Raw genomic sequence first — 14,177 nt, forward strand, 5'->3', positions numbered from 1 at the left:
TGTCTTGTTTCCTGGGTTTCCCCCTGAGCACTGAGAACCTAGAAGAACTAATTATAATCACACACACCTAAAAAGACAACAGTCATTCACTGACTGTCCACTATGGGCCAGGCATTTTGTAAACTAAGAAGTTGTTACTCTCTTGATTTTGCTAATGTGTAAATGAGGCTTTACTCCAGCACTTTGGGAGGCCAAGGCAGGTGGATCATCTGAGGTCAGGAGTTTGAGACCAGCCTGGCCAACATGGTGAAACTCCATCTCCACCAAAAATACAAAAATTAGCTGGGCGTGGTGATGCATGCCTGTAATCCCAGCTACTCGGGAGGCTGAGGCAGGAGAATCGCTTAAACCCTGGAGGGGAAGGTTGCAGTGAGCTGAGATGGCACCATTGCACTCCAGCCCAGGTGACAAGAGCAAGAGTTTGTGTCAGAAATAAAGAAAAGAAAGAAAGAAAGAGAGAGGGAGGGGGGTAGGGAGGGAGGAAAGGGGGGGCGGAGAGAGAGAGAGAGAGAGAGGAAAGAAAGGAAAGAAAGGAACAGAACCTGCCCAAGGTCACACAGCTAATAAAAGCCACAGCCAAGGACAATGACTGAGATCCCTTTGACACCAGCCTTGTGCTGTTGATACTACATGGTTCCATGCAGGAGGACAGGGACTCGCAACAGCAATCACTGCACTCACTACTGTTCTACAGCATTTGCATGCATTCACTTATTTAATCTTCATAATGCTATGGAATAGGTTGTTTTATCATCCCCATATTACAGATGAGGAACCTAAGGATGGAAAGGCTAAGTATCTAGGTGGAGCTGGAATTCACTTCTCAGCCATTCAGCTCCTGAGGCCCACCCTGAATGGTGACTTCTGCATCTCTGCAATTCTTTCCTGACCCATCATTAATTGCATTCACTCATCAGCTGAAAGACTGATGAATACAATTCCTGCTAGCCCAGGTGCTGGAAATGCTGTGACGATAAATCACAGACCAGGACACCTGGGAGTCCTCTGGTGCTGGGACAGAGGAGATGCTGTGAGAGCACAGAGCTGGAGTTTGGAGCAATGCCCTGGAGAGTTAGACACAGTTGAGTGGGAATGATGAGAACCCATGAGCCAAGCAGGAAGGGGTGGTGAGGGGAAGACAGGGGTGGGGAGAAGGAAACGTTATTCTTGGCAGAGGAAAGAACCTGTGTAATGGCCAGAGTCAGGCAGGGCACAACAAAATAACCAATTAGAGGGTTAGTAACTGATGATTCAAAGCACAGAGTTCTGGTTATGGGGTGGCAAGGGACAAGGCCAGAGAGTCCACCAAGGCCACATCTAGCACGCCTCCATGCCCACGGAGAGGAGCTACAGCTTCCTCTTGAGGGTGGTGTGGGCATGGTGCCTGGCCCCCTGCAGGTGTCAGTGGGATCCCTGAGGTTCAGCCGTGGTGTGGGCATGGTGCCTGGCACCTGCAGGTGTCAGTGGGAGCCCTGAGGTCCAGCCGTGCAGAGGAGCAGCCATCTACTCACCACATCACCTTTCTCTCCCTTAGGTCCAGGAGCGCCCACCGGCCCAGTGGCTCCTATGTCTCCCTGAGGGTTTGAGAACACAGGCCAGCATCAGATTAGGTTCTCTGACAGGGCTCTTGCACACACAGGACCATCATGGCCAACCTTGCCCCAATTCCCTAGAAGCAGCTGATTTCGTCTTTGCCATTTGCACAGTGAGCCACATGTCCCACCCCTGGAGAGGAGGACACATCTAAGTCATCCCCAACATCACAATTCCAGGAACCAGGGACTTCTTGAGAAAGCAAGTGCATGAAGACATTGCACATTCATCCCTGGGAATGGCCTGATCCCACCACCAGGGTCTCAGAGGGGGAAGAGGAAGCTGCAGGTTTGAACGGCAGCCCCGCCACTTCACATGAGCACATCACTACAGAGTTGGGGGGCCTCAGGCTTCTCCTCTATAAATAGGCAAGTCCTCATGCAGGCACACAAGAGTAAGAGCATAAAGGCACTTTGAAAAGTGGCAACCAGAGTCCCCTGGACATTCAGTTTGTGTAACAAGTCCATACCCTGTGCACCTGGGGCCTTCACAGCTGTCCAGGAAGAGAACAAGGGCAGGCAGAGGAAAAAGCTGTGCCCACAAGGGAGGAAAAGCTCATCACCAGCCAAGTGTTGAACTGGAGCCCAAATCTCCTGCCATTTCATGAGCCAATCCCAGATAGCTTCAGGCCCAGGAAACAGAGCCTTCAGTTCTATTCTTTTGTCTTTCTTCTTGGTCTGGAGCTTTATCTCTTTCGTTCCCATCTCATCTTTTGTATTCTAAGAACACATAGCTACCTTGCTTTTGTGGTTCCCTTTGATATGATGCCCTTCCCTGCCTCCTTTGTCCTGGGCAGCTCCCGTCTATTCTACTGGACCCAGCAGGTCAGGGATGTCAGCGGAAACGTGCCCTGAAGTCCTGCCAGGTAGCTACGGGGCCTCTCCTCTCAGCCCCGCAGCTCCCGGGCCCCTCTGACCTGACTCCCTTCATAAAGTTCCACTCCGCTCTTTCCTGCCTTCCTTCCCCCTGGCCTGTGAGTCCTGGAGACAGGGCTCTCTGTCAGTCACCTTTATATTCCCATATCACGACTGGGCCTTGCACCCAATGGACTCAGGTTATGCACGTGGACAGAGCCCAAGCTCTGTGTAGGGACACAGAGCCACCAGGAACCCCAGCTGTTGACTTAGGGTCCTAGCCATGGTTTGGGACAATGTGACGGATGACACTATAGGACCACGACTGCAAGCTAGCTCTGTGGGAGCCGGGCACGTCTCCAGGTGGCCGTGTCAGTTTCCCTTTTCAGTGCTCCTCTCCTCCCACCGCTTCTGCTCTCCTTGTGGGGCCCAGGGCCCACTCTGCCCAAGCACAGCAGCAGCAGGCATTACGAAACAACCCCCCCTTCAGACAGACGTTCTCTACTGAGAGGTCTATGAAACCCCAGGTAGCTTTGCTCTTTCCTCCTGTCACAGCCGAGAATCTGAGGTGACTTCTCAGAGGAGCTCAATGATATAAAAACCCTGCCATCCTCCTCAGTGACCACCTGGCACCTGGACTGCTCTGAGCTGCTCTCCATCAGCACGAGGAGAGGGCTCACCAGGGGAGGGGAGCTGAGGGGGCAGAGGGTGTGTGTGATGGGGCGTGTGTGTGTGTGTGAGATGTGCATGTGTGGAATGGGGTGTGTGTGATGTGGGGCATGTGTGTGATGGTGTGTGTGTGTGTGATGGTGCATGTGTGTGATGTGGGGTGTATGCATGTGTGCATATGTGTGTGTGATGGTGTGTGTGTGTGATGGTGTGTGATGGGGTGTGTGTGTGATGGGGGTGTGTGTGTGATGTGGGGCATGTGTGTGATGGTGTGTGTGTATGATGGGCTGTGTGTGATGTGGGGCGTGTGTGTGATGGTGTGTGTGTATGACGGGGTGTGTGTGATGGTGAGTTTGTGATGGTATATGTGTATACATGTGTGATGGTGTATGTGCGTGAGATGGCATGTTTGATGCTGTGTGATGGTGTGATTGTGTGTGTGTGTGTAATGGGGTGTGTGTGTGTCCATGGTGTCACATCCTAGCAGAGTGGGGCAAAGTGGAGAAGGGTGTGAGATAAGGGAGGGACCCCAAGGAAGTACCTACAGTCAGGAGGAGAGAAAAGAGAAAGAGAAAGGGAGAGGAGAGGAGAGGAGAAACAGACAAGGCAAGAGAGGAAGCGAGCAGGGACACACAGGAAGGGAAAGCATGCCCAGCAAAGGCGGACAGGAAGAAAGCATTGCTCAGCTGAGTCGTTTCACCATTTCAGTCTTTGTAATGACTTCTCATCTGTAGAATGGGGCCGATGCTGCCTCTCATGCAGGGTTGATTTAGGGTTTGATATCACTCATTCAACAAGAAGGGACCACCTGCAATGTGCGGAGCCCTGAGCTCGCAGCAGTGGGCACTGTAACAGCAGTTCTTACCCATGGCACCTGCTGTCTGAGACATAGGTAGGCTCCCAGCTCAAGCCTGAAACACAGCAGGTGCACAGTCATTGTTGCCTTAATTCAGTGGAAGACAATGGAAGATGGGAAAGAAGTGTGCAAAAAGAAAGAGAGTCCATGTACTCCCTGGTCTGTCTGTACCATCAGAAGCAGGCATGTGAGGGGTCAGGTCCTGTCTAAACCATCCTCTAACCGTGGACTTGACCTCAGTGCATGGCCCTCAGCAGGTGTTCACTAATGATGTGCTGAATGAATTAATTCAAACTAAGACATGCAGGAGGAGAAATGAGGGGAGAACAGAGCAGAAGGAAACAGAGAGATGAAAAGAGATGCTGAGAGTGAGAGACAGAGATACACAAAGAGAGGCAGAGGCTGGGGAGAGAAGGGAAAGAAAGGGAGGGGAGGGGAGGGAGAGGCCCAGCTGTCTCCAGGGACTTTCACCTCCACATTCAGTTCCTCTTTCAAACACAGCTGCTGCTGAACTCTCCGCTCTGCCTTGATAAACAATATAAGCCTGGGAAATGATGGAGAGGAAGGAGACCACTCTGTGACTGAGGACAGAGGGGCCCTCCCTGGCTTGGTGTAATTAGTGACTTTGGGAATTGTGTGTTTAAAGAGTTACGCAATTTAATAAATCTTAAAAGCCCAACCCCTAAAAGAATCCAGGATACAGCAGCTTCAACCAGTTGCTGCAAAGTTAATTGACCATGGAGACCTAAGCTCCTTGGAACAAATGAGATCTGAGCCAGGGCTCTGGGAATCTAACCCTTTCTTGCTCATAGGCAGGCTGAGAGCTGGAAGTTCTGGGCAGTTAAGAGACTCCCAGGTTTCAGACTCTGTGCCACTCACTCTTATCCTTCTAGTTCAGCAAGCTCTGGGGCAAATACTGGCAAGACAGCATTCTCACCCCCCATCTTTTGTCTTACATAGAGAGCAGAGCAGAGGACTAGTGAGGTTCTATGCCTCTGCCATGCCTGTACTGACCTTTGGACCAGGGAGCCCCCTGGGGCCAGCAAATCCCATTTCACCCTAAAAGACAAAAGACAAAAAAAGTAAGTTTCTATTTTAAGTTTTCCGTTCTTTTATCACTGGATGGTTCTCCGCCCCACATGCTTAGAAACCAATGGCTTAGTAAGCCCAGCGCTGACCAATGCTTTGAGAAGAAAATTGGTTGATTGCACTGAAGTCTCTGCTCTTGAGCTGCAAACCTACATGGGAAGTTTTAACACAACCTCCAGGTGCAGTTACCTGTGGTCACAAGATAGAAACAAGCGAACCCAGGCACAGAAAGATAAATGCCACGTTTCTGCTTATCAGTGTAAGTAAAAACTTGAAATACCTATAAGCAGAAAGCAGAGCGGTGGCTACCAGGGGCTATGGAGCCGGGGGAATCCAGACATCTTGCCAAAGGCTACGTGTGTCAGACAGGAATAATAATGGCAAGTATTTGAGGTGATGGATATGTTAATTCACTGATTTGAATCATTCCATGTTGTATACGTGTATTATGGCATCACTTTGTACCCCATAAATATAAGCAATTATATAGTTTGTCAATAGCAAAGCTAAATACAGAAGTAAATTAAAAAACCCAAAGGGGTATTCACTGGCTTTTTTTTTTTTTTTTTTTTTTTGAGACTAAGTCTCACTGTGTCACCCAGGCTGGAGTGCAATGGCGCTATCTTGGCTCACTGCAACCTCCGCCTCCCGGGTCCAAGCAATTTTCCTGCCTCAGCCTCCCGAGTAGCTGGGACTACAGGTGCCCACCACACCCAGCTAATTTTTTGTATTTCTAGTAGAGACGGGGTTTCACCATGTTAGCCAGGATGATCTAGATCTCCTGAGCTCATGATCCTCTTGCCTTGGCCTCCCAAAGTGCTAGGATTACAGGCCTGAGCCAACACGCCTGGCTTCACCAGCTATTTTTACCTGAATATATCATCACTTCAACTAAAAAGAAAATGATGTTGCCTGCTAATGGCCCATGTAGTTATTGTTCACTAAAATACAAAAGAAGACATGTCTGTAAGCTGTTTCTAAATGTAAACTCGGTTCCAATGTAAGAATGTATAAAGATCACATTACTACATTTACAAGTAATCTTTAAGTTGTGGATATACGCAAATGTCATCATACTGAAGACAAATGTAACACAATTAATATAACTTTATAGATGTAAATATCACCACATTAATACAAGGCAGCACTACACCATTTACATGTACGCTTAGTGCTAACAGCAATCTACACTCTGCTCACAGTTGCATACCTGGCCAACTCAGGGACATACATTTTTTAATGCATTCACAGATGTCATTTGCTCATGCAAATGAAGATAAATAATTGTTTGTGTTTCTCCTCACCAAGCTCCCACAAGAGAGCCTGGTACACAGTTCACGCTCACCATGCTGTTTGCTTATAGAGATGTAACGCCAGACATCATGTTGACCAAGCTGAATAATAAAAATGTTTTGCAAACTCGATTGAAGATTGAAACCACTAGAAACAATGTCTACCTGTAGCCAGCATTCTGCCTCCTAGGAGAAAACTTTCAGACTTTCTAGGCCCTCTTTGTTGTATTGTTTTATTGAAATGAAGATGGAGGACAGAAATGACACCTGCTTAATGAGGTCCATGTGAAGTTCTTCCACTCCATGAGCTATTTTGCGGGGAGGGAACAGCAGGCCCCCTTCTCACCCACCTGTGCTTGGGAAGTTCTCTAGCAGGACTGATATGAGCTCCCTGGGACTTAGCCAGGCCTCAGAGCTCCTAGTTCCCCAACCAGGGTATAGACTACAGAATTTTTGAGGGCTCGATTCTATTTGTCTTAACACCTCAGTGCACAGCACAGAACACAGCACACAGCGGGTGCTTAACGTCTATGGTTAGACGTTAGAGGAAGGAATGATGAAGAAAGTCGCTTATTGAGTCATGCCACCCGAGGTGTGAGGCTGAAAATGTGTAAGTGGAACAGCCGAAACTTGTTGTGCCTAGAGGAAGACAGGGTGTGTTCCTTTATCCCTCTCTCCCTCCCATCTGTCCATCCACCTACCTGTCCATCTATGTCTTCATACCCTGATTGATATATGTATTAACTCAGCCCTTATTTATTGTCTTTCTCTGTACCAGGCTATGTATTAGTTGCTGAAAATACAGACATGGAAAAATCCCATCTCTGCTGTCTGGAGCTTGTGATTACGGAAGTAACGAGAAGGAGACATTTTCGATCTAATGTGACAATTGTTATAATAAATAGAAGCACAGGGAGAAAAAGGAAGATGCTGTCAGGGAATGGCAGGTGCTCAATGAATAATTATTGAATGGTTAGATGTAAGGAAAGGAAGGAAAGAGGAAGAAAGAGAGGGAGGGATGGGGGAAATGACATAGATCATAAGGTGTGCAGAAAACAATTCCTTGGGACATCTTGAAAGAAGAGCAGGCACTGGGTCTGTCCTCGCTCCTGGCACAGTCCATCTGTGTGTACACTGGCTTGTGACCAAAACCTCACCATGCCATCACCCCTCATCCAACTCATTGCTTTAAGCAAAGATTCCAGTGGATTTTGGTTTCAACAGCTGCTTCTGTTATTTCATTGACATGTAAAAACCAGATCCACAGCCTGACTGTGGTGGACCTTAGCCTGCCAGGGGTGGGTGCAGGAGCTGCTGCTTGGTGCTGTGTGCCCCAGCCCTGGCTCCTGCCTCCACCTCCTGCCATCCCTTACACAGGCCCCAGGCTGAGGTGCTCTTAAGGTCACCCACTATGCAGAAACAGCCTCGCCTCACAGCAGGCTTCCAGCTTGGGCCTCCAGCAAGGGATGCCCGAGTTTGATGTCCCACTTGACTGAGAACACCCTGAGGGCTCCCTGTATCCCAGGGTCTGGTTTTCTGGGTAGCACGAAAAGAAGGAAGGCAGAGTGTGAAGGAGAACAGAGGCGAGGAGGGAAGGGAAGGAAGCCAGTCTGTCTACCAGGATAGGCTTCTGAACAGAAGGCTGCTGCTGCAATACGCAGAGCAGGCCCGCTCCAGGTAACTGCCACCGTCATCTCGTCCTTCTGTCTGTGTATGCCTTGTCCCCAGCAGAGTCACCAAACACCTCCCACATGCAGGGACTGAGCTGAGAGGAACAGACAGAGGGAGGCAGTGCAGCCCATTGCGGGAGATGAAGGTCCCAGGGGCCATGGGCTCGGCAGGACCTCGCAGAGACTTTCCCCAGCACGGCTCTACTTGGTGTCTGCATCTTGTCAATCTTCCTGTTTCTTCTACTAAATACAGAAGAACTTTTTTCCCCCTTTATCAAGGGTCACTGTCTACAGAAAAAGAAAACAAATCACAGCCCTGGGCACACAATGCGATGTTTATTCTAGTCTCAGACCATTCTAGGACACTCGTGGTGGTGTCCACAGAAAGGCGCCACTTTTAAAAACTAGGAACAGATACACATATATACACACATATCCATTCAATAATTATTCACTGAGCACCTGCTATTTCAAAGACAGCATCTTCCTTTTTCTCCCTGTGCTTCTATTCATTATAACAATTATCTCGTTAGATCAAAAATGTCTCCTTCTCGTTAATTCCATAATCACAAGTTCCAGACAGCAGAGATGGGATTTTTCCATGTCTGTATTTTCAGCAACTAATACATAGCCTGGTACAGAGAAAGCCAATAAATAAGGGCTGAGTGGATATATACACACCTATGTGTATATGTATACATACATGTATGTGTACACACATATATACACATTATATGTGTATGTGTGTGTGTGTGTGTGTGTGTATACAAGAAAGATAATGCATAGCTAATCAAAGAAAGCATTGAGAAGAATGAGGGTGTGCTCCTGCAAAGCACAGTGAAATCCTCACTCACTGTCCCCTTCTGAGTCTTAGTCTCAAATGGTATCTCGTTTGACTCAGTTGCTCCTGAGTGGAGATCATAAATCAGGAACCTGGGAAACCTGAGGAACCTGCTGGAATCCGCTTCTGGAAAACGTTCCTCAGGGCCTAGTCTGCAAATCACCCCTTCCAGTGCGCACAAAAATCAAGAAGCAAGAGGTCCAAGGCACAACAACAGGGCACTGTGAGCTGACAGCCTGGGCCTCCCAGTGCCCCTCCCAGTGCCCCCTGCCCTGACAGGCCACATGCATGATGGGAAGCTCCCTCCTGTACCACCCAGGGTCTTGCTGGGGCTGTGTGTGGACTGCAGACAATACCTTCTCTCCAGCTGGGCAGGAGCAGTTGATAGTCTTCAAAAATCCAATCTGTTCACTGCCTGGGGTGGGAGGCCGCTGGGGTGGGGGTGGAGGTGGAGGCTCTGTCACCACCGTCACCTGGCACTGGAAGGAAAGCCCAGGAGGTCAGAACCTGGCTCTTCACCCAGCAGACACTCCCTGGCAGGAGCACAGTGTCCGGTGCTTCTTTGGAACCAGGCAGGCAAAGTTTGAGGATGTCTCTGCCGAGGCCTTGGGGCGGAAGGCCGGGCCACCCCGGGGTCAGCTATTTCACTGGCTGGCTCAGCAACCTGTAGGAACCGCTCAGGGTCTCACACTCGCAGGTGCTCCACAGTTCCTGCCGTCCTCATCCTCACCTCTTCCTCTTCCTTCTTCATCCCATTCCCTTCTTCCCTCACCCTCTGACTTTGCAACCAGGCTCACGTGGCTCCACATTCCCAGCGCCTGCTGTCTACCTGCACACCACAGGAGCCCTGAACCGGGTGCACTGGCTGGGTTTGAACTGGGTCCTGGGGACGAGGCTAAGCAGGCATTGCGTGGATCTCATCCTGCAGCCCGGGAAGCAGGCTCCATCACTATTCCCATCTTTCAAGCAAGCCTGTAACCAGGACCTTGCAAAGAACTTTGGAAAGGGAGAGGCCTGAAACGAGGCAGGGGCTGAAGTCTGAGAACAGAGCAGATCCTGCTCAGAGGGCTGAAAGCGCAAACCTTGGTCTCTTGGGCCACCCATGTCCTGACCTTCCTGGCTTGCTGACCAGCCAAGGGCACTGTGGCCTCTCCCTCCTCTGGGTGCTGGTGTGGCACAGGCAGCCATCCCCTCATAAGAAACGCCCTCCCAGCCCCTGCCTCCCACATCCCCCTGAGCAGGGCGTCATCATGCAGCTAGCAGCACTGCGGTTACACTGACTAAGGCACAGACCGCAGTAACCCCGGAGGAACCTGCATGGCTCGGCTCCCCTCCCTCTTTGTGCAAGAGTCTGCTCACCGGACCCGAGGGGATGTCACAACAAGTCTCCAGTTCTGCGTGTCGCGAGTCACAGTAGATCACAATCCGCTGTAGGTCAAACTGGAAAGAAGGAGAGAGGATAAGTTGTAGGGACTTTGGAACCCAGAAACCTCCATGGTTTCAGACAGGCCCTGGCCTCATATCTGGTTGTACTTCCTCTTTGGGGGGGTCTTCCTCAGCCCACCCCTGGACCACTCCTGCCCTGGGCTCCACTCTGGATTTTCACAGGGAGCTAGGCATCATCTCACGTCCTTGATCTGGCTTGGCTGTGTCCCCATCCAAATCTCATCCTGAATTGTAGCTCCCATAATTCCCACATGTTTCGAGAGGGACCTGGTGGAAGATAAGTGAATCATGGGGAGGGTCTCCCCCATACTATTCCCGTGAGTGAATAAGTGTCACGAGAGCCGATGTTTTCATAGGGGTTTTCCCCTTTTGCTTGGCTCTCTTTCTCTCTTGCCTGCCACCAAGTAAGATGTTTCTTGCTCTTTTGCCATGATTATGGGGCCTCCCAGCCATATGGAACCATGAGTCAATTAAATCTCTTTCCTTTATAAATTACCCAGTCTTGGGTATGTCTTTATTAGCAGTGTGAGAACAGACTAATACAACCCTCTCCCGTAAGGGAGCCCCCGCGCAAGGGGCTTCAGGACACATGTTGAAGTCCAGTGTTTCATTCTACGCTGAAGGTGCTATGGCCTCTGCCTTCAGCCACACACACAAGGCCGCACTGTCATCCCCTCTCCATGTCACCAGCACTGCGTTGAACAAGCCCCTCAATGACGTTATTGCAAAGGCCTCCAAGTTCCACGTGCCCCTATTTTCCATCTTTCCAGTCACTTTCATGGTTGTTTTAGTGAACTTTTAAAATAAAAACTTACTTCTGTCACACCTTTTCTATGACGGCCCCTTAAAGACTTAAAATGTAAAAAAAAAAAACTAAAATTTAAAGGGGCTGTGGTACTAAACATACATCCACATGCACGAATACATTCACACACACAGAGTCTGCAGACAAAGCCCAGGCCCTTTTGCGGGACACCCAGCCTCCCAGGGCCTGGCTCTGCCTGGCTCCCCCGGTGTCTTCCTCTTCACTCTGCACCTGCACTGTGCAGCATCTAACCGCACGGCAAACCACACCTGCACATTCACACCTTGGCACATGGTGTCTCTTCTAGGAAAGCCCTTGAGCAATAAGCAATTGCCCAGTCACCACCCAGAGCCACACCCAGGCATCCACTTTTGTGGTTGCTTTTCAAGTACGCCCACAGATTTGGAACTTAATTCCCCTCCCCTGGTGTGAAGGGATGGCATGTCATTTCCGAGATCAGGTCATAAGACTGACTGCTGTCTTGAGTGTGTTCTCACTCTCTCTCTCTCTCTCTCTCTGTGTGTGTGTGTGTGTGTGTGTGTGTGTGTGTGTGTGTGTGTCTCTCTTTCTTCCCTCCCTCTGTCATCACTCACCATGGGGTACAGAAGCTGGCATGTTGTGAGCTATTCAGTGGACAGGCTCAGGTGGAAAGGATTAGGGCGGCTGCAACCATTACCTAGCACAGAACAAAGGCTCCCCATTCAACAGCCCACAAGAAGCTTCCAAGAGCTCCTAGTGAGTTGGAGGTGCCTTTTCAGCCTTATTTAAACTTTTTTTAAAATTTATTTTATTGCATTATAGGCAGGTGTTGAACAATGGAACACTGATTTAAACTTTGAGATGACTGTAGCATTGGCCAGAAGCTGGAGGGCAGCCTAGCAAAAGACCCCGAGGAAACCACTCAGCTAAGCCACTCTCAGATTCCTGATCCATGGAATCTATGAGACAGTACATGCTGTTGTTTTAATCTGCTTTTGCTGGGGGGATGGGATAGTTTTGACACAGACACAGGTGTAACTGACGCACCTCCCTCGACAGTCAAGAATGCATCAGGCCCTCTTCTCTGCCACACGTGCACCTTGCATGATATCGTTTAGCTGTGTCCCCACCCAAATCTCACCTTGGATTGTGATAATCCCCACGTCCCAAGGGTGGGGCCAGGTGGAGATAATTAAATCTTGGGGGTAGTTTCCCTCATACTGTTCCCATGGTAGTGAATAAGTCTCAGGAGATCTGATGGTTTTATAAATGGGAGCTCCCCTGCACAAGCTCTCTGGCGGGCTGCCACGTAAGATGTGACTGTGCTTCTCATTCGCCTTCCACCATGATGGTGAGGCCTCCCCAGCCACATGGAACTGAGTCAATTAAACCTCTTTCCTTTATAAATTACCCAGTCTTGGGTATGCCTTTATTAGCAGTGTAAGAACAGACTAGTACATTGCACACACAGCTAACATCAGACACCGCAGACTGTAGGATAATTAGATGTCTGTGTGTCCATCTTCCTTCCATGCTCCAGGACTTCTGAGAACAATGACCGAAACCCAGGCAGTGCTGTTTCTCAAGCACAAACTCGGGGCTCTTGCTAATGTATCAGAGCAGTGGGCAATCTCCCACTCTCCCCAGACCCTGCAGGACATGGTTCAAGCTCACCCCTAGCCTGCCATGCTCACTGCTCCCTTCCCTTCAGCCATGCTGGTTTCCTCCTGCCACCCTCCTGTGCTGGCTCCTCAGCTGCCTGTCCATACCCAGGCCCTCCCTGTCACTCTAGCACATTCTGAATGTGGTCTTCAGGGTACTTCCCACAATGGATGATGTGTCTGTTTCTTAGCACTTTTTTAAGCATCCCTAATGGAACATAGACCATGAGGGCAAGGCTCTCCTGTCTCCTGTACTTCACTAGAGCAGTCCCTGACTCATAAAAGTACCGTAGAACAGAAGTCTGGGTGGACAAGTGGATGAATGGATGGGCATTTATCAAATGGGGCTTGAGCTCAGTCAGTGGAGGCTGGGTGCTTATTGCATTGAACACTGATGTGAAGTGCCCTGGACTTGCCCCTCCTCTGCCCCCTTCTCAGGCCCGTGTTGGACTCGGGAGTCCCTCTGCACCCTGAAGTGCCCCTTGAAGCATAGCCCCTCACACCACTGACTTTGTTCTACAGAAACAATAACAATTCCATTCATCCATCTGTTTTATTTCCTGTAGAGACAGCAGCCCAGAAACAGGAGAAAATGACAGAATGAAAAACTGTGGTTTAGAACAAAGCCTACTTTCAGGGATGGCCCTGCTTTCTTCATTATCAAACATACTCACAGCAGCTGGGCCTGCTGGCAAAGCCCAGGGACAGGGAAGGAGAAGGAGACAGGAGGCAGGCCAGGGACAGAGCATGCTGGCTTGGGATCTGGGCAGCCAGAAGCATTCTCAGGTGGGGTGAGAGGTCCTCTGAGCCAAGAGAGGCCCCTTTCCAACTGCCTGAAATCCCAGCATCACCCTAGCCACCAATCCTTCTCTCCTTTGCCTCGCTGCCCTATGCCCTGGGATTTCACTTCCTGACATCACTGTGCTCCCCCACTCCTGTCTGGGAGTCCTGCTCAGGTTCTGCCCTCGGCAATTATGTGTTGAACTGCTGCATGGGTCTGCTTGGCTCCCTCCGTGTCCCACCCATCAGTAGCTTGGAGGCCCTTTGCTGGCTGCAGTATGGAAATCAATTAGAGAGCACAGAAAGCTGGAAGGCTGTGTTCAGCATGGCCCAGTCTGAGTCTCAGCTCTGCTCTTCTCTCATATCAGCTGTTCAAGTCAGGAAAACTGAGGTTCAGTTTCTGTGAGAGGGACTCACAGGGCTGTAGTGGGGACCAAGGAAAAGAGAGCCCATGAGAGCACAGAGTCAGCCACAGATGAAGCTTCAGTGTAGGATGTGTAAGATGCCCCAAACCATGTGGTTACAAGTACCACAGATGATGTTTCTGGAAGATTTACTAAGAGATAGAGATGTATTGATTCTCCTATACATTTTCCTGACACTTGGTTTTAATACAAAAATGCAACATGGAACAATGAGTGT

At 49.8% G+C, this 14,177-nt stretch overlaps 1 protein-coding gene across 2 annotated transcripts in view; it reads right to left on the reverse strand.

The window, feature by feature from the left end:
• COL22A1 (collagen type XXII alpha 1 chain) overlaps positions 1 to 14,177 on the reverse strand; it is a 317,529-nt gene that overhangs the window by 206,385 nt on the left and 96,967 nt on the right. For both annotated transcript variants that reach the window (XM_032254428.1, XM_032254418.1), the window contains exons 8-11: positions 10,224 to 10,304; positions 9,221 to 9,343; positions 4,987 to 5,031; positions 1,512 to 1,574 (exon numbers count right to left, since the gene is read on the reverse strand). In XM_032254428.1, the coding sequence (XP_032110319.1) occupies positions 1,512 to 1,574; positions 4,987 to 5,031; positions 9,221 to 9,343; positions 10,224 to 10,304 (312 nt within the window). The remainder of the gene's footprint in view (positions 1 to 1,511; positions 1,575 to 4,986; positions 5,032 to 9,220; positions 9,344 to 10,223; positions 10,305 to 14,177) is intronic.

The sequence above is a fragment of the Sapajus apella genome, unplaced genomic scaffold (assembly GCF_009761245.1).
Source record: "Sapajus apella isolate SASKATOON/1434 unplaced genomic scaffold, GSC_monkey_1.0 scaffold3, whole genome shotgun sequence".
In the NCBI taxonomy this organism is placed as follows: Eukaryota; Metazoa; Chordata; class Mammalia; order Primates; family Cebidae; genus Sapajus; species Sapajus apella.